Source organism: Lipotes vexillifer, unplaced genomic scaffold (assembly GCF_000442215.2).
Source record: "Lipotes vexillifer unplaced genomic scaffold, Lipotes_vexillifer_v1.1 scaffold242, whole genome shotgun sequence".
NCBI classification, from domain to species: domain Eukaryota; kingdom Metazoa; phylum Chordata; class Mammalia; order Artiodactyla; family Lipotidae; genus Lipotes; species Lipotes vexillifer.
This window is the reverse complement of record NW_006771376.1, coordinates 201,450-222,711: the sequence shown is the minus strand read 5'-3', so window position 1 is coordinate 222,711 and position 21,262 is coordinate 201,450. Positions and strand designations below refer to the sequence as shown.

At 38.7% G+C, this 21,262-nt stretch overlaps 1 protein-coding gene across 1 annotated transcript in view; it reads right to left on the bottom strand.

Moving 5' to 3' along the window:
* Positions 1 to 20,079, bottom strand: part of REC114 (REC114 meiotic recombination protein) — a 102,876-nt gene extending 82,797 nt beyond the window's left edge. Inside the window, exon 1 of the mRNA XM_007446713.1 lies at positions 19,921 to 20,079. Within this exon, the coding sequence (XP_007446775.1) occupies positions 19,921 to 20,079 (159 nt within the window). The remainder of the gene's footprint in view (positions 1 to 19,920) is intronic.
* Between the last annotated feature and the right edge of the window lie 1,183 nt (positions 20,080 to 21,262).

Sequence of the window (21,262 nt, the reverse complement as noted above, 5' to 3'; positions counted from 1 at the left end):
ATGCCCCAGTTCTTGGGAGAGCCTAACCCGTAGAAATTGGTCATCCCCCCGCCCCCAAGAAGACCAGCCTGTGTATTCTGAAATTCCTACTGGTCTCCCAGCGTCTAAGGAGTCACAGTGGAGCTGGGAAACTTACTTAGCTGAGTCCTTTCTACTCTTCTACAGAAGACCTAGAAGGCTGAGACTCATGCACCTCCCAACACTTAACACTTAAGGTATGTTGGACTTGAGCCCCAAAAGTAAGAAGAGGCATAAGTTAAAGGAAAACGACAACATACCAAATAGGCTAAAGCAATAAAGAACAAACAGAAATCCCAGAACAGGTGGCTCCTAGAAGAACAAAACTGCCAGAGGAGATCAACATCAGCTTGAGCCAAAAAATAATAATAATTATTATTATTGTTATTATTTTAGTTCTTTTTTTAATATTTATTTGTTTATTTTCCTTATTTTTTTTGCCTGCGTCCGGTCTTAGTTGCGGCACACAGGATCTCTGTTGAGGCACGCGGGATCTTTCTCGTTACGGTGTGGTCTGTTGGGGTTTCTCTCTAGTTGCGGCGTGCCGGCTTCTCTCCAGTTGTGGCATGTGAGTTTTCTCTCTCTAGTTGTGGCGTACAGGCTCCAGGACACGTGGGCTCTGTAGTTTGTGGCACGCGGGCTCTCTCGTTGAGGTGCGCGAGCTGAATAGTTGTGGCACGTAGGCTTAGTTGCCTCGCGGCATGTGGGATCTTAGTTCCCCAACCAGGGATGGAACCCACGTCCCCTGCGTTGGAAGGCAGATTCTTTACCACTGGACCACCAAGGAAGTCCCAATAATAATTATTATTAAGAACACTTAAGGAGACTTGGAGCTAAAAACATATAAAAATTCAATAGCTTAACTGAAGAACGGGAGACCAAATTAATGGTCTGAAAGATCACGTAGGAGAAATATTCAGAAACACAGAGCATAACTACAAAGTAGAAATCACGTGTACAAGATAATGTGGAGCAAAGACTCAGACCCAGGAGAACAAATGTTAACAGGAGCTAAAGTGGAAGGGGAGAAACAGAGCAAAGGCAATGATTAAACAGATAGCAGAACAACTATTCCACAACTGCAGAGATATGAGACAGAAGATGGAAGGGTTCGAGTTCCAGGCTTTGATGGGGGGAGGGGGGAATCAACAACTAGACACACCCTGATAAAATTTCTAAATTTAAAGAATAAAGATCTTAAAAGCTTCCAGTCTTAAAAAAAAGTCACTCTCCAACACCAGAAGATTCTGGAGAACAAACTCATATTTTATTTTAGTAAATGAAGGCAAAGAATCAAGCATTTATCTTACCTCTCCTATACAAACTGACCTCCAGGTAAACTCTAGTGGATATGAGGAAATATTTCTTTACTTTTGTAAAGAATATAAAATATTTGATATTGCAGATAATAAATTAAGAAAAGTGATAAAATTAGAATATCAACATTTTTGCAACTCCTAATTAATTAATGGCTCTAGGCATTGTGTTTCAATAGCGGCAACTCCCCGGAGAGATAAATAGGCATTACACACTTCCAATGGGAAGAAGACTAAACCACCTACTAAGCAGTCTGGCCAAAAAACCCCAAAAACAAGAACAAAAAACTCAACCTGAACTTGATCAAGCCTCTAGATTCAGTTATCAATTCACAAGAAATACAGAGGACAAAGGATCACGTTAACTGCACCACAGAGATGCAGTCAGCAAAATCATACTGTAAGAAATTCTTCAGAACTCGGTTTCTTCAGCGAATAAATTGCAAGGAAAGAAGAGAGGTGGATCACATAGAAGAAACCTTAAAGAATAAAAGAAATACTAATCAATCATCCACGTATGGTCCTGTTTAAAAGAATTATGAAACTTATGAGACTATTAGAAATTTGAGCACTGACTATTTGATGATATTAAGGAACCATTATATTTTTAGGGTGAAAATGATATTACGATTGTTTTTTTAAGTTCTTATCTTTTAGAGATACCAACTGAAATAGCTGATGAAATGGTATGATGGCCGTAATTTGCTTCAAAATAACATGACAGGGGCTTCCCTGGTGGTGCAGTGGTTGAGAGTCCACCTGCCGATGCAGGGGACACGGGTTCATGCCCCGGTCCAGGAAGATCCCACATGCCGCGGAGCGGCTGGGCCTGTGAGCCATGGCCACTGAGCCTGCGCGTCCGGAGCCTGTGCTCCGCGACGGGAGAGGCCACAACAGTGAGAGGCCCGCGTACCACACAAAAAAAATAATAATAAGTAACATGATGGACATGGATAGGGTAGCAACGAAGCCAGACTGGCCATGAGTTGGTAATTGTTGAAGCTGCTGATATGTATATGTGGGTTTACTGTATGTTCTGTCTACCTTTATTATATAGAAATTCAAGCACAATCAAAAAGTTTTACATAAGGCTTTTTTGTTGACTAAGTAGAAGCAAGGGTAAAAAAAGCATCCAGCTTACTACAAAGGATGCTACATGAAATATCCTAACTCTTCTGAGAAATTCCAAACATCATAATGCCTAATATAATCCAAGAAGCTGAGAAAAAAAATTACTTATTTCTGGCTCTTGGGAAATATATTTAATGGGTGATAATTTAGCATTTTACTGGAATGTTCACATTAGTACAATATAAAAAACTCAAAAAAAGTTATTTTTAACGACAAAGTCTTCAAATAAAAAGATTATTTTAAGGTGTCAGAACATATACCACATTCATATCTTCTTTCTAGTTGCTAACCTAAATGTTGCTTAAGATTTAAGTCATCAAAACAGTATTATGGTACTGGCAAAAGAATAGACACATAAACCAATGGAACAGAATAGAGAACCCAGAAATAAACCCATGTATATACAAATCAACTAATATTTGACAAGGGAGCCAAGAATATTCAATGGAGAAGAGACAGTCTCTTCAATAAATGGTACTGGGAAAATTGGATATTCACATGCAAAAGAATGAAACTAGATCCCTATCTTACATCACTCAGAAATTTAACTCAAAATGAATTAAAGACTTAAATGTAAGACCTGATACCATAAAACTTCTAGAAGAAAACAAAGGGAAAAAGCTCCCTGACAATGGTCTCAGCAATGATTTTTTTTTTGGATATAACACCTAAAGCACAAGCAACAAAAGCAAAAATAAACAAGCAGACTACATCAAACCAACAAGCTTCTGCACATCAAAGGAAATGATCAACAAAATGAAAAGCTATGGAATGGATAAAAATATTTGCAAACCACCTATCTTATATGGGGTTAATATTTAAAAAATATAAGGAACTCATACAAATCAACAGCAAAAACCAAATAATCCAATTTAAAAATGGGCAAAGGACCTAAAAAGACATATTTCTTCTTTTTTTTTTTTTTTTTTTTTTGCGGTACGTGGGCCTCTCACTGCTGTGGCCTCTCCCGCTGTGGATCACAGGCTCCGGATGCGCAGGCTCATTGGCCATGGCTCACGGGCCCAGCCGCTCCGCGGCACGTGGGATCCTCCTGGACCGGGGCACGAACCCTCGTCCCCCACATCGGCAGGCAGACTCCCAACCACTGCGCCACCAGGGAAGCCCAAAAAGACATATTTCTAAAGAACATGTTCAAATGGCCAACAGGTACATGAACTGGTGCTCAACATCACTAATCATCAGAGAAATACAAATCTAAACCACAATGAGATATCATCTCACGTTTGTCAGAATGGCTATTATCAAAAAGACAAGAGGTAACAATTGCTGGTAAGGATGTAAAGAAAAGGGAACCCTTGTGCACTGCTGGTGGAATGTAAACTGGTTCAGCCACTACGGAAAACAGTATTGAGTTTCCTAAAAAAGAGTTAAAAGTAGAACTACCATATGGCCCAGCAATTCCACTTCTGGGTATACACCATAAGGAAATAAAATCACTATTTCAAAGAGATACCTGTACCCCCATGTTCACCGCAGCATTATTTACAATAGCCAAGAAAGGGAAATAATCTAAGTGTCCATCAACAGATGAATGGATAAAGAAAATATGTTATGTACACACACACACACACACACACACACAAACACACAATGGAATATTATTGGGTCATTAAAAAAAAACAAGGAAATCTTGCCATTTGTGACAACATGAATGAACCCTGAGGGCATTATACTAAGTGAAATAAGTCAGAGAAAAACAAATACTGGATGATCTCACTCATATGTGGAATTAAAGAAAAAACAAATTCAGAGCAACAGGACAGATTGGTGGAAAACAGAGGTGGGGGTGGGCAAAATGGGTGGAGGTGGTCAAAAGGTACAAACTTCCAGTTGTATGATAAATAAGTTCTGGAGATGTAATGTACAACATCATGATTATAGCTAACAATATTGTATTGTATATTTGAAAGTTGCTGACAGTAAATTTTAAAAGTTATCACAAGGGAAAAAAATTTGTAACTATGTGAGGTGACGGATGGTTAACTAAACTTATTGTGGCATTTTTCAATATATACATTTATCAAATCATTATGTTGTACTTTTTAAACTTATACAATGTCAAACATCAATTATACCTCAATAAAACTGGGGAAAGATTTACATCAACCTGAGCTCTGGCTATTGTAGTATTTTGCCATCAACACAGTAGCACACACTGAGATACACAGCCTGCCTATCACAAGCTTATACAGGCACAGCTTTTCAGGCACAGCTTATACACTGGTTAAATGATCAGAGAGCCTTCTATTTTATATTCATGTATTTGTGCAAGACTGTATGTACTATAGGACTAATCTAAAATTAATTAGGAAAAAGGTTAAAAGAAATATATGAAAATATAGAAAAGTATTTCAAATGTACTTACCTTAAAGTAACTTATACCTACATGAAAGGCTAAAATAGTGTTATTTGTCAGATATGATAAATTATGTACTTGAGTTTTTTCCTGCTTTTAAGACACCTCAGAAAGTGTCAGCGCTCTATATATTGGCCCAAATTGCTGATTTATTCATCATAAAATATGAAAAATGTGCAAAATTGTTAAGTAGGCTATTAGCTGCCTCCTCACTTACTCCTAGTAGCTAAAGAGCCTCATAAATTATTTCAACAAACTTGTAGGACATATTATGCTAATGAAAGTGGCCCTGCTACATACCCACTACCAAACTGTAAAACTCAGTATTTTGCTTTTGATGTTTCACAGAAATGCAAAGTGTTAACAGTAACAACAATAATAAACACAATTATAAGAGTATAACACCCAAAGCGAAAAAAAATAGTAATTATATATACCTGGGGAATCTGTTCTTTCTTTAGAATCTAAAAATATCATCTCATGCACCAGAGCATGAGATGTGATTCCCCTTCTTTTACCACATATATCCAAATAAGATTAATAATTGTGAAATTATCTAATCCTTTTAAACCTAGCTATTGGAGTTAACTTGATCAACTTGATTAGTAGCCATAAGCAAAATATATTTACTCAAAATACCTCCCATGCAACAGAGGAATAAGTTCTTTATGCCCTGATTACCAATCAAGGCTCCTCTGGTTATTGTTCTTTCTATAAAACAGAGTCCTAAGACATTTCTCCAATACGTTTAAAAATCTCCCAAACTAATAAATCCTATGAAAATCACCAAGTATACCAGAAAGTGGTACCTCCCATTGGCACACCTACCCTAGGTCACTGCAACACTCATACCTGCCACCTGCCTTGCTATCTTCATAATCACTCTCTTCTACTTATTCACAAACAAGGTTCACTTACGCCCATAACAGTTTCAATATCCAAACTGTATTTCTAAATCTGAGTTCAAGAAACACTCTAATTTATTTCTCAGATGCCATGTTGTCATTTTTTAGGTGAAAAGCACCCTAGATTCCAAATGAGCAGCTACTTGAGCTTAACTGACTAGATCTTCCAATGGTGATGCCTTAATCGTCTCTAAACAGAGCCCTGAATAGTGTCCAGCACACGGTAGGCAGGGAACAATCTTAAACATGAATGAATTTTAATTTTCTCAGGCCTCATTTTAAACTATAAGTTCTTAGCCTCCTTCAACAACTAAACTGAAAACAAAAACTTCACTATTATTTGTCTAGAGAAATTCTACCTTAAATCATGTTATGCAAACAAGGCATAGCCTCTATGAAAACTATGTCTGTTACACAATAAAATGAACCTTTTGTTTACTGAAGGAGAAAAGAGTTGGAAATATGCATTTATAATCTGGTGCTTTGGAAAAAAAATTTTGTCATAGAAAAAAAATGTTAGAACATCTGTTAGAAGGTTCTTCCTCAAAAGCCTAAGCAATCTACAATATGTCACTGTATGTGACATATAATTCAATTAAACATAACAACAATTATAAAAATTATTTCTATATCAGTCAGGTGTAGGCTAGACTATGCTGTAGAAATTAACAACCCCCCAAAGCAAAGGTTTTATTTCTCACTCACACTACCTATGCATCCTCCTTCTACCTGTCTTCCCACTCTACCTCACACTGCCCATCTTTCTCACAATAGGACCTAAGCTGACAGAGCAGCAGATACCTGCAACACTGTAGCAAAGAGAAAGATGACAAGAATCATACACTGGCTCCTAAAGCTCCTGTCCATGACATAGGTCATTTCTGCTCACATTTCACTGGCCAAAACCAGTCACATGACACATAACTTCAAAGAGGCCAGGGATATGCAATCTTAGTATATCTGATGAACACCACCAATGACTACTGCTTTAAAAAAGACATTATCTGGAATCAGATGGATTTAGGATCAAATCCTTGTTTTGCGACTTAGAAGTATACTTAAAAATAAAAATAGTAATAACTACATTATGGGGTCATCAGAAAGATTAAATGACATAATGCAAAATCAGATACTTACCAGAATACCTGACCTTGATTCATTCATTCAATAAATATTTGGGGGATATCTGCCAATCACCATTCTAGGTACTGACATATAGTAATTATATACTAAATAAGTTTTTTTGTTTGTTGCTATTGTTATTAGAAATGCCTTTTGAATTCCAACCAGGGCCCCCAGGAATAAGCCTTCATTTCTTAGCAGTCTCCAGATTCAGAAGAGACTGGTTCTCTTGTTCTCCAATAACCATTTTCTTTCTTATATGGTAATAGAACCCCTGATTTTTAGCTGGACACATGATCTCGTGGAATTCAGACTACATATGCCAGCTGTCCATACAGTTAAGATGACCACAGCTCTAAGTTCTGACTACAGGAGGAGGTCTCATGTGGCAACTTACCAGAAACTTCCTTAGGGGACAGCAGGTGTGAATCTTTTGTCTATTTCTTCATCCTTTCCTCCACCAGGCTGTCTAGAATATCAATTCTATCTTGGACTATGAGACCACGGCCGTGCATGGCAGAGGAACAAAATAGAAGGATCCTCATTTCCTGACACTGTGGAGTGTCATACCAGCCCTGTACTGTTATGTGAATAATAAACTTGCATCTTATTTAATCCACTGTTATTTTGCATTTTCTATTACTCAGAGCCAATCTTAATCCTAATCAATAAAGCAACATAACCTGTTAACTCTTTAAAAAAGCAAGCTGCATGAAAGAATAGTAACTCTTGACACCTGTACATCTTCATAAGAGAAGATACCACTGTCAGTAGCAGCAGTGTACAGCAGAATGGCTTGAGGAAGACAAGACTTTTAGAATCAGTTCTTCCACTCCTATGTAAACCTTTGGCAAGCTGTTTAACCTAGCCAGGCATAAGCTTCTTGTATATAAAATGGTAATTAGATCTAAATAGAGCTATTAAATGTGAGAATTAGTGTGAAGAGGTTTATGAAAATACTTCATAAATCATAAATCATTAAATAGTATCAGTATTACTTTGTCAGTTGTTCCCTCTCCCCACCTTTCCTTCAGAATTGGGGCATGAAGACAGATTGCAGTACAAAAGAATCACCTAGACAGTTACCCTCAGACATTCTGATTCATTAGGTCTAGCACAAGAACCACGAATCTGCAGCTTCAATAAGCACCCCGAAGGGACTGTGGAAACTAGTCTGCCTACTACACTTCGAGAAACACCACTCTAGTGATCAGACCCTACATATTTTTGTAATCCTGTGCTCAAGTGCCCCAATATTTTAAGATTGTGATGAAACACAAGGACAGTTCCATAGCTTCTCCAGTGCCTAACTAAATGCCAAGTACCAAATAGATAATTTAATAATTTTTGTTGAATTGACGAACTGAAGTGGAAAATGACAAAATGGGACAGGATTAAATGACCCACTATGGACTTCCACTTCTGGCCAACATAATGTAACAGGGACCAAACTTGCCTTCCTGCCTGAAACAGCTAAAAACTGGACAAATTAGAGGAAACAACAGTTTTCAAGACACTGGATATCAAGTAATAAAGGACATGATTCCTGAGAAATAACAAGAAACAAAGGAGGTGAGCCTTACCGTTGCCCTAGTTACTTCTTGGGGAAAGTTTCCAGGCCAAAGTACAAGAAGAAGGAGCACAGAACCTGGTGAGCTGTCCCTGAGTAGAGGGGAGAGAGCTGCCAAGTCCAGGTAGGTCAGAGTGGCTAGAGTTTGCAAGCCAGAATACCGGAGAAGAGAGAGCTGTACCAAGAGAGATCCCTCCTCAAATCTTGAGCATACACACATGTGTGAGCAAATGACCAGAGGCTGGGCAAAAAAACACCTGAAAGGACTTAAAGGAACAATCCTGAGCGCTTACACAGGGCAGAGAATAGGGTCTGTTCTTATCAGCCAGAGTGAGAAACCTCATAATTTAAGGACACTGGGTAGAGTATGTATGCTGAAGAATTTTGCCTCAGGAGCGGGAAAAAATGACCCCTAGATCAAATGCTGCTCTGCTCCCACCTGACAAAGCTCAAGCAAGACCTGAAAGGATTAATCTGTTTCCAAATAACTTATCCCAGCAAAAAGCTCAAGAATATTTATAGGAATCCAAAAATATCCTGCACCCAACAGGGTAAAATTCATATCGGGCATCCAATCAAAAATTACCAGGTATGCAAAGAAGAACTACTACTTTACTATTTTCAAAAATAATTTTCTTGGGCTTTTACTGAATCTTAAATTTTCCTTAAAAAAAATGTTACAATCATTTTTATCATTTTCACCCTGTGTGTGAATCTCAAAAGTCCTCATCTACATAACTGAACTGCTATTCCCCAAATGAAATATTAACACTTCTAAGACAAACAGCATAGTGGTTAAAGGAACAAGCTTTAAGAGGCATGAAAAACAGGGTCTGAATTCTCTCTTAACTTATCTGTGTTCCTGGGCAAGCCACTGAACCTCTCTGAGTTTTAGTTCCCTTATCTATAAAAGGGGATAATAATATTTACTTCATAGGGCTGCTATAAGAAATATCCTGAAGTAAACAATAAATAGTAGCTATCACATCATAATTAGCACACTATCATAAGAAAAGTTACCACACACTCAGACATTTACTGAGCACCTATCATATGCTAGGTAATATGTAGGCACAAGGAATATAAAGAAAAAAAGGACACTGTTAAGAGGACCCAAAGTATATCTTATGTTGAACCTGCATTTAATAGTTCAAGTACAAACTTCATTTTGTATTTCTTAATTTCTAAGTAGGGCAATTATTTTAAGTTCCTTCTATAGAACTTAAAGGATTTTTTTCCCTTTGAAAGGAAAAAAATAAGAAGTTGTCAGGTTCAACCAATTAGGGCATGTCTGAGAAATCCTTGGAATCTGAAAAACGTGGTAAAACTTTAACTGAAAAGCAATCTGCGGGGGTGCCTTCGAGATGGCGGAGGAGTAAGACGTGGAGATCACCTTCCTCCCCACAAATACATCAAAAATACATCTACATGTGGAACAACTCCTACAGAACACCTACTGAACACTGGCAGAAGACCTCAGACTTCCCAAAAGATGCCGTCAGGCGATCTACATGCAGAGGCAGGGCTAAATCCAAAGCTAAACACCAGGAGCTGTGTGAACAAGAAGAGAAAGGGAAATTTCTCCCAGCAGCCTCAGGAGCAGCGCATTAATTCTCCACAATCAACTTGATGTACCCTGCATCTCTGAAATACCTCAACAGACAACGAATCATCCCAACATTGAGGCGGTGGACTTTGGGAGCAACTGTAGACTTGGGGTTTGTTTTCTGCATCTAATTTGTTTCTGGTTTTATGTTAGTTTAGTATCTAGCGCTTATTATCATTGGTAGATTTGCTTATTGATTTGGTTTCTCTCTTCCTCTTTTAATTGTTTTTACATATATATATTTTTTTCTTTTTATGAGTGTGTATATGTATGCTTCTTTGTGTGATTTTGTCTGTATAGCTTTGCTTTTGCCATCTGTCCTAGGGTTCTTACTGTCCATTTTTTGCTTTTGTTTTTGTTTTTTTTTTAAGTATAGTTTTTAGTGCTTTTATCATTCATGGATTTGTTTTTTGGTTTGACTGCTCTCTTCTTTCTCTTTATTTATTCCTTTTCTATTTTTAATAATTTTTTCTATTTTAATAACTTTATTTTATTTTCTCTCTCTCTCTCTTTCTTTTTCTCCCTTTTCTCCTGAGCCATGTGGCTGACCGGGTCTTGGTGCTCTGCCCGGGTGTCAGGCCTCAGCCTCTCAGGTGGGAGAACCGAGTTCAGGACATTGGTCCACCAGAGACCTCCCAGCCCCACGTAATATCAAACGGCGAAAGCTCTCCGAGAGATCTCCATCTCAATGCTAAGACCCAGCTCCACTCAATGACCAGCAAGCTACAGTTCTGGACAACCTATGTCAAACAACTAGCAAGACAGGAACACAAACCCACCCATTAGCAGAGAGGCTGCCTAAAATCATAATAAGTTCACAGACACCCCAAAACACACCACCGGACGTGGTCCTGTCCACCAGAAAGACAAGATCCAGACTCACCCACCAGAACACAGGCACCAATCCCCTCCAACAGGAAGCCTACACAACCCACTGAACCAACCTTACATACTGGGAGCAGACAACAAAAACAACGGGAACTACGAACCTGCAGCCTGCAAAAAAGGAGCCCCCAAACATAGTAAGTTAAGCAAAATGAGAAGACACAGAAACACACAGCAGATGAAGGAGCAAGGTAAAAACCCACCAGACCAAACAAATGAAGAGTAAATAGGCAGTCTACCTGAAAAAGAATTCAGAGTAATGATAGTAAAGATGATCCAAAATCTTGGAAATAGAATGGAGAAAATACAAGAAACGTTTAACAAGGACCTAGAAGAACCAAAGAGCAAACAAACTATGATGAACAACACAATAAATGAAATTTAAAATTCTCTAGAAGGAATCAGTAGCAGAATAACTGAGGCAGAAGAACGGATAAGTGACCTGGAAGATAAAATAGTGGAAATAACTACCATAGAGCAGAATAAAGAAAAAAGAATGAAAAGAATTGAGGACAATCTCAGAGACCTCTGGGACAACATTAAACACACCAACATTCGAATTATAGGGGTCCCAGAAGAAGAGAAAAAAAAGGGACTCAGAAAATATTTGAAGAGATTATAGTTGAAAACTTCCCTAAAATGGGTAAGGAAATAGTCAATCACGTCCAGGAAGCGCACAGAGTCCCATACAAGATAAATCCAAGGAGAAACATGTCAAGACACATATTAATCAAACTATCAAAAATTAAATACGAAGAAAAAATATTAAAAGCAACAAGGGAAATGCAACAATTAACATACAAGGGAATTCCCATAAGGTTAACAGCTGATCTTTCAGCAGAAACTTTGCAAGCCAATATTACTCTACCCAGCAAGGATCTCATTCAGATTAAACAGAGAAATTAAAACCTTTACAGACAAGCAAAAGCTAAGAGAATTCAGCACCACCAAACCAGCTCTACAGCAAATGCTAAAGGAACTTCTCTAGGCAGGAAACACAAGACAAGGAAAAGACTCACAATAACAAACCCAAAATAATTAAGAAAATGGTAATAGGAACATACATATCAATAACTACCTTAAATGTAAATGGTTTAAATGCTCCAACCAAAAGACATAGACTGGCTGAATGGATACAAAAACAAGACCCGTATATATGCTGTCTACAAGAGACCCACTTCAGACCTAGGGACACATACAGACTGAAAGGGAGAGGATGGAAAAAGATATTCCATGCAAATGGAAATCAAAAGAAAGCTGGAGTAGCAATTCTCATATCAGACAAAATAGACTTTAAATTAAACACTACTACAAGAGACAAAGAAGGACACTACATAATGATCAAGGGATCAATCCAAGAAAAAAATATAACAATTGTAAATATTTATGTACCCAACAAAGGAACACCTCAATACATAAGGCAAATGCCATAAAAGGGGGAACTGACAGTAACACAATAATAGTAGGGGACTTTAACACCCCACTTTCACCAATGGACAGATCATCCAAAATGAAAATAAATAAGGAAACACAAGCTTTAAATGATACATTAAACAAGATGGACTTAATTGATATTTATAGGACATTCCATCCCAAAACAGCAGATTATACTTTCTTCTCAGTGCTCATGGAACATTCTCCAGGATAGATCATATCTTGGGTCACAAATCAAGCCTTGGTAAATTTAAGAAAACTGAAATTGTATCAAGTATCTTTTCTGACCACAATGCTATGAGACTAGATATCAATTACAGGAAAAAATCTGTAAAAAATACAAACACATAGAGGCTAAACAATACACTACTAAATAACCAAGAGATCACTGAAGAACTCAAAGAGGAAATCAAAAAATACTTGGAAACAAATGACAATGAAAACACAACAACACAGAACCTATGCAATGCAGCAAAAGCAGTTCTAAGAGGGAAGTTTATAGCAATACAATCCTACCTCAAGAAACAAACATCTCAAATAAACAACCTAACCTTACACCTAAAGCAATTAGAGAAAGAAGAACAAAAAGACACCGAAGTTAGCAGAAGGAAAGAAATCATAAAGATCAGATCAGAAATAAGTGAAAAAGAAATGAAGGAAAACAACACCAAAGATCAATAAAACTAAAAGCTGGTTCTTTCAGAAGAGAAACGAAATTGATAAACCATTAGCCAGACTCATCAAGAAAAAAAGGGAGAAGACTCAAATCAGTAGAATTAGAAGCGAAAAAGGAGAAGTAACAACTGACACTGCGGAAATACAAAGGATCATGAGCGATCACTACAAGCAACTATATGCCAATAAAATGGACAACCTGGAAGAAATGGACAAATTCTTAGAAAAGCACAACCTTCTGAGACTGAACCAGGAAGGAACAGAAAATATAAACAGACCAATCATAAGCACTGAAATTAAGACTGTGATTAAAAATCTTCCAACAAACAAAAGCCCAGGACCAGATGGCTTCACGGGCAAATTCTATCAAACATTTAGAGAAGAGCTAACACCTATCATTCTCAAACTCTTCCAAAATATAGTGGAGGGAGGAATACTCCCAAACTCATTCTACGAGGCCACCATCACCCTGATACCAAAACCAGACAAAGATGTCACAAGAAAACTACAAGCCAATAACAATGATGAACATAGATGCAAAAATCCTCAACAAAATACTAGCAAACAGAATCCAACAGCACATTAAAAGGATCATACACCATGATCAAGGATCATACTCCATGATCAATTATCCTGGGATAAAACCCAGTGGGGGTTTATCCCAGGAATGCAAGGATTCTTCAACATATGCAAATCAATCAATGTGATAAACCATATTAACAAATTGAAGGAGAAAAACCATACGATCATCTCAATAGATGCAGAAAAAGCTTTCGACAAAATTCAACACCCTTTTATGATTAAAAACCCTCCAGAAAGTAGGCATAGAGGGAACTTACCTCAACATAATAAAGGCCATATATGACAAACCCACAGGCAATATCGTTCTCAATGGTGAAAAACTGAAACCATTTCCTCCAAGGTCAGGAAGAAGACAAGGTTGTCCACTCTCACCACTATTATTCAACACAGTTTTGGAAGTTTTAGCCACAGCAATCAGAGAATAAAAAGAAATAAAAGGAATCCAAATCGGAAAAGAAGAAGTAAAGCTGTCACTGTTTGCAGACAACATGATACTATACATAGAGAATCCTAAAGATGCTACCAGAAACCTACTAGAACTAATCAATGAATTTGGTAAAGTTGCAGGATACAAAATTAATGCACAGAAATCTCTGGCATTCTTATACATCATTTTTCCTAATGATGAAAAATCTGAAAGAGAAATTAAGGAAACACTCCCATTTACCACTGCAACAAAAAGAATAAAAACCTAGGAATAAACCTACCTAAGGAGACAGAAGACCTGTATGCAGAAAACTATAAGACACTGATGAAAGAAATTAAAGATGATACAAACAGATAGAGAGATATACCATGTTCTTGGATTGGAAGAATCAACATTGTGAAAATGACTATACTACCCAAAGCAATCTACAGATTCAATGCAATCCCTATCAAACCACCAATGGCATTTTTTCACAGAACTAGAACAAAAATTTCACAATTTGTTTAGAAACACAAAAGATCCCGAATAGCCAAAGCAATCCTGAGGAAGAAAAACAGAGCTGGAGGAATCAGGCTCCCTGACTTCAGACTATACTACAAAGCTACACTAATCAAGACAATATGGTACTGGTACAAAAACAGAAATATAGATCAGTGGAACAGGATAGAAAGCCCAGAGATAAACCCATGCACAAAAAACGTTCACCTTATCTTTGATAAAGCAGGCAAGAATGCACAATGGAGAAAAGACAGCCTCTTCAATAAGTCGTGCTGGGAAAACTGGACAGGTACATGTAGAAGAATGAAATTAGAACACCTGCTAACACCATACACAAAAACAAACTCAAAATGGATTAAAGACCTAAATGTAAGGCCAGACACTATCAAACTCTTAGAGGAAAACATAGGCAGAACACTCTATGGCATAAAACACAGCAAGATCCTTTTTGACCCACCTCCTAGAGAAATGGAAATAAAGACAAAAATAAACAAGTGGGACCTAATGAAACTTAAAAGCTTTTGCACAGCAAAGGAAACCATAAACAAGATGAAAAGACAACCCTCAGAATGGGAGAAAATATTTGCAAATTAAGCAACTGACAAAGGATTAATCTCCAAAATATACAAGCATCTCATGCAGCTCAATATCAAAAAAACAAACAACCCAATCCAAAAATGGGCCGAAGACCTAAATAAACATTTCTCCAAAGAAAATATACAGACTGCCAATAAACACATGAAAGGATGCTCAACATCACTAATCATTAGAGAAATGCAAATCAAAACTACAATTTCACCTCACACCAGTCAAAATGGCCATCATCAAAAAATCTACAAACAATAAATGCTGGAGAGGGTGTGAAGAGAAGGGAACCCTCTCATACTGTTGGTGGGAATATAAACTGATACAGCCACTATGGAGAACAGTATGGAGGTTCCTTAAAAAACTAAAAATAGAACTACCATATGACCCAGCAATCCCACTACTGGGCATATACCCTGAGAAAACCATAATTCAAAAAGAGTCATGTACCACAATGTTCACTGCAGCTCTATTTACAATAGCCAGGACATGGAAGCAACCTGAATGTCCATCGACAGATGAATGGATAAAGAAGCTGTGGCACATATATACAGTGGAATATTACTCAGCCATAAAAAGAAACAAAACTGAGTTATTTGTAGTGAGGTGGATGGACCTAGAGTCTGTCATACAGAGTGAAGTAAGTCAGAAAGAGAAAAACAAATACCATATGCTAAACACTTATATATGGAAACTAAAAAAAAAAAAAAAGTTCTGAAGAACCTAGGGGCAGGACCGGAATAAAGACGCAGACGTTGAGAATGGACTTGACGACACAGGGATGGGGAAGGGTAAGCTGGGACAAAGTGAGAGAGTGGCATGGACATATATACACTACCAAACGTAGAACAGATAGCTAGTGGGAAGCAGCCGCATAGCACAAGGAGATCAGCTTGGTGCTCTGTGTCCACCTAGAGGGGTGGGATAGGGAGGGTGGGAGGGAGACGCAAGAGGGAGGAGATATGGGGATATATGTATATATAGCTGATTCACTTTGTTATACCGCAGAAACTAACACACTACTGTAAAGCTATTACAAATATAAATAAAGATGTTTTTAAAATAAATAAATAAAATTTATTTTAAATAAATTTAAAATAAATAAATAAAAGCAACCTGCAATTAACATCACCTTTCAAAATTATTCTCAAATTAGTAAACTAAATTACATTCAGCCATAAAATACATAAAATGGACCAATCTGTTATTATGATAATCCTTTCAGAAAGGCTGGGCTAACAGGTGTAAGGAATTAACATCAAGTTCAAGATGTATTTCATTTGCTCATTCCACTTAAATGACAGACGGTTTAAATTAATAAAATTAATAAAATTAATAAAATAAAAATTAATAAAATGTTTGTATATTCATTATGAATCTGATTGCCTTACCTCATGACTCCACAAATTCATTTTATTAATTTTACTATAGGGCTGCCCATTTCATTCAAGGTCTTCTACACCCTTGCCTCGCAAAGTTTGGTCCTTGGACCAACAGCATCAGCATCACCTGGAAGCTGGTTAGAACTACAGAATTTCACTGCCCATACCAGACCTACTAAGTCAGAATTTGCATTTTTCAAAAATATCCCCAAGTGATTTCCATGCACATTGACATCTGAGTAGCACAGTTCTAAACTGTTGATTTTTTTCACACTTTTTTTTTCTGACAGTATTACAAAAAGTGTATTTGCTTCCAAATTGTGGTTAACTTATCTACAGATAGTAACTTTTCATAATTCAACTCAGACAAATAAATCAATATATACATTCAATAGTCTATATATAAGATGTCTTAGACTTGACCTTACCTCTCAACTAGGACTTCAAGTCTTAGAAGTACTAGACTTGTTGTACTATTCATTTTTTCTCTTAAGTCAACATTTTTGCCTTAGCATGTAGCCACTGTGATGAAAGTCTTCTCTGTAATTAAACAACTATATAGAACAGTACCAGGAAATCAGATTCTCCCCACAATTTCAGGAAAAAATGAAAAAACTCAAAATAGATTTCAAGGTTGAACTTAAAAGTCCCCTAGAGAAAAAAAAGCCCAGAATGACTCTATTCTCCACAATAATATATTTTTATGCTTTACCTAACACATATTTTTTTACTGCAGGTACCACATATTTTTAAAATGAGAAATTCACATGGGACTTAGTGAAGCTCTTTAGATGGCTCATCTTTTATCACTACTATTGCACAATAGTCACAGAACTCATAAAATAGAACAAATCTTGTTTTCTCTTTCGTTTTTCCCTCCCCAAATGACAGACCAGGGCTGAAACTGATCACAGCAGGTAGGATGGTTCGGCACAGATTCAAAGGAAGGTACAAATGTTCAGTTTTCAAAAGCACTGCAAAAGCCAAACCTCATCCCTTTTCACTGTAGCTGTGGCTTTATGCCAAACATCAGAAAACGTTGAGAAGTGCCGCTCCTTATAAGCAATTATGAAGAGCTTTGCAAAGAAAGGGGAAAAAAAGTAATAACAGTTCCTTAGGATGGTCAATGTCCCTGGCCTCTGGGTTGCAATATAGGAAACTAATAGTTACCCAGTTGCATCTGAGGCCATGCCTCCAACAAAGATGCCTGAGGTGAAAGGGTTTAAAGGGTGTTAAGAGAAGGTATCAAGGAACCTGTTGGGCAGTTTCAAAAATTAATTATGTCCTCAAACGTTCCCAGTTTTTTTTTACAAGATCCTATTATAGATTAGTCATTCTTCGATTTAACTCTTTATTCACCCCATTTTGCATCTGCAGCCTATACAATTTCTCAGGATACCATGTTCCACAAGAGTACAACTAAGTATTTAATGCCTTTTTTAATGGTCTTAGCTCTAATAGTCTAGATTTGGTGAACAATTCATGATGCCCCGTCTCTACTCACATTCACAGCCAAGTCTCTCAGAAGAGGTGTCCACACACATTGGCCACACTTCCTCACCTACTAGTCACTCTTCAGCCCACCCCTATCTGGCTTCCACCCCCTTCACTCCACTGAAACTTCTCTTGGTAAAGACCATTAAGGAACTTCGTGTTGCTAAATCCAGTGGACACCCTTAGTCATCATTATCCTTCACTCTGCGGCATTATTCAACAAAAATTGTTCTCTCCCTCTTGAAGTAACTTTTTGTAGCTTTGATGGACCTGCTTTCTCCTGGGTGCCTCCCAACTCTCTGTCCCTTGCCAATCTTCTTTAGGAAGTCGGTCCCCTCCTGACCTACCTTAGGGCTTGGTCCTGGAATCTCGTATCATCTCATAACTATAAATGTCACCTTCATGTTGATGACACATTTACATCTCCAGCCCAGATGTTTCTTCTGAGTCTAGACCAGCATACCCAACTACCCATTCAATATCCCCACTTGGATGCTGCATAAACACATTGAAACCCAATACATCTGAAACTGAAGTCTTGGATCTTTCTTTCACTGTTCCTCTTCCAATGTTTCCCAACCCACTTGATCCTGCCAGAAACCCAAAAGTTCTTTACTCTCACCACTTATACCCAATCAATCTCCAAGTCCTGTCATTTTGGCCTCCAAAATATAGCTTTAACATGCCCGGTCTCCCCATCTCTACTGCCATCCTCCCACCCCTGCCCTCCCATCTAAGTCATTACCATCTCTTGCCTGCCACACTGCAAAAGCATTCTATGTGATCTTCCTGACTCTACTCATATTCCTCTCCAATTCTATCTCCACACTTCAACCAGAGTGAACTTTCAAAGATGAAAATGCTCCAACTTAAAATCCTTCAGTGTCTTCCTATTGGTTTTAGGACACTGTTCACAAGGCATCTGCCTACCTCTCCAGACAACCTCATTCCATGTTATCAGTCTCCTTGTTCTCTAAGCACCAGCCTTACTCTTTCTGTCTGCACATTATACATGCTGAGGTTTTCCAGGTGCAGGGCCTCTGCACACGTTGCATCTGGAATAACTGTTCTCTTTTACTTTTCTCCTACCCGCTGCTGCCCAAACCACACCAACATATACACACATGCACAATCCAAAACCCCAGGGTCCACATCCAATAGTCAAGCCAGACCAAAAGGAAGTGAATGATCAGCAACCCATGGCATTAAAACATATCACCAGGACAAAAAAAAAAAAAAGATAATATCAGTAAACCCTTACATAACTTTATATGAGGCACTGTTTCAGGTGATTTATATATATTAACTTAATCAGTGCTCACAACAATCTTACCAAGTAGATACTATTATTATCCCTATTTTAAGATAAGGTAAATAAGGTACAGAGAGAATAAGTAGCTAAACCAAGGTCACAGAAATTCAGTGGCAAAGCTAGGATTCAAATTTAGTCCTTCTGTGTGACGCTTGACTGCCTGAAGAAAGACAACTTGATTAAAGACTATTCAACCCTCCCTTCCACATAAGGGATGTGAAACTAGTTTACATAATTATACAGTATCTGCATAAATACCATGTCCTCCACTAGACTAAAAACAAACGAGGGTAGGGATCATTTATACCTTGTTCACTGATATACATCCCCGAGCACAATGAATAAAATCTAACATAACTGACGCTCTGTAAATATCTGTCGAATATATGAATGTTTACCACTCCCTTGCATAATTATTTTGAGAATGCACTGGGTTCCAATCATTATACGTATTTCCTACGTTAGCTGTCGGCTAACCGCCCCTATCAGTCCTCTCCTGTCGCCGTGGCTCTTGGCATGGCACTCAGGTACCAGGCCACAGCCTCCCCTCCCTCCCCGCGGTGGGTGAGAGCCTCCCGGCCTTCCCGCCCTCAGGCCTCACCTTCCATGTTGGGGAAGAGGCTGTGCCAGCTTCCTGGCCAGGCCCAGGTAGCTCTCCAGTGCCCGAGGGCATGAAGCGGGCATACCGCTGCAGAGGCCACTGTGCCGCATCTCCTCCCGGGAGCCCGAAACCCGCGTGCTCTTTTCCCGCCTCCGCCATGTTCGGCCTCCTGGCTAGCGCAGCCGCAGCTCACTGGTGCCTGCCAATCGGCTCAACTAACCAATCAGGAAGCGAGGTGGCCCAAGGCCCACCCTCCCCAAGAGTGGAAGCCAATGGACAGGCTCCGGAGACTCGAACGGGAAGCGGGGTGAGGAGGAGCGGGGTGGGAGAGTTGGAGGGGAGTAGGGGTTGGGGGCGGTGCTCTTGGGGTTAAAGCCGTAGCTGTGGACCTTGGCTGTCTTCTCGTCGTGGTGGACAAAGTGAGGATGGTAACTTCCATCCTGGCGTGGGGCTGTGACGCTTATAAATGGTAGTTTGTCTTGCCTTTGCTTCGTTCGGGCCCTCCCCTTCCCTCAGGCCGCCCAGGTCATTGTCCGGCTGCTCTGAGACCTTTGGGCAAACTGGCCGACTCCCTGTAACTTCTACGTGCTGGGGCTAGGCCGGCTCTTCGAGGCTGTCTGAACAAGTGTGTTTTCCTTCCTCACAGAAGACTTTCAGATGACAGTGGCACTGCTCACCTGAACCCCACCGCAGCACAGCCCCAGTTCCACCCACCATTCCGGAAGTAGGGTTATTTCCTCATCATCCTGCAGCCCACTAGACATATTCCCAGACGGGCAAGTTCTCTTTTAAAGAAGGTAGAAACGGGTGGGATGTTGCCGACAGTGAAAGGTGTGCCTCAATCAAAAGCAGGTGCAACTCAGTGACAGGCCTGAGTGATTGATAATCAACAAAGCATTTCTACACCTGTTATTTCATTGATCCTCTCAATAACCTTGTGGTAAATTAAAGAAGCAAAACAGAAATTTTTACCCCCGTTGAATAGATGGAGGCAAAATAATGTCCTGATAGTAGAAGCAACTTGTATAAGGTTACACAGCCAGAGTAGAACTGTGGACCCTGCAATCCCTCCATGTGTCCACCCCACTTGCAAAGCAGAATTTGGGTATCTGTCCAGTTTGTGTCGAATCAGAAGCATTGTGTATGGAAGATGGAAGCTATGTAAACCAAACGAATAGAGTTAAAATGTAAAAACAATGTTTAAAACCATGCATTTCAAAGGGTACTAAATGTATAGACAATTTAGAAGTGGTAATTTATTCACTCAACAAAGCACCATTAAATATCTACAGTATATAACTATGTTAGTCACCACAGGGGTTATGGACATGGGTAAGGCAGC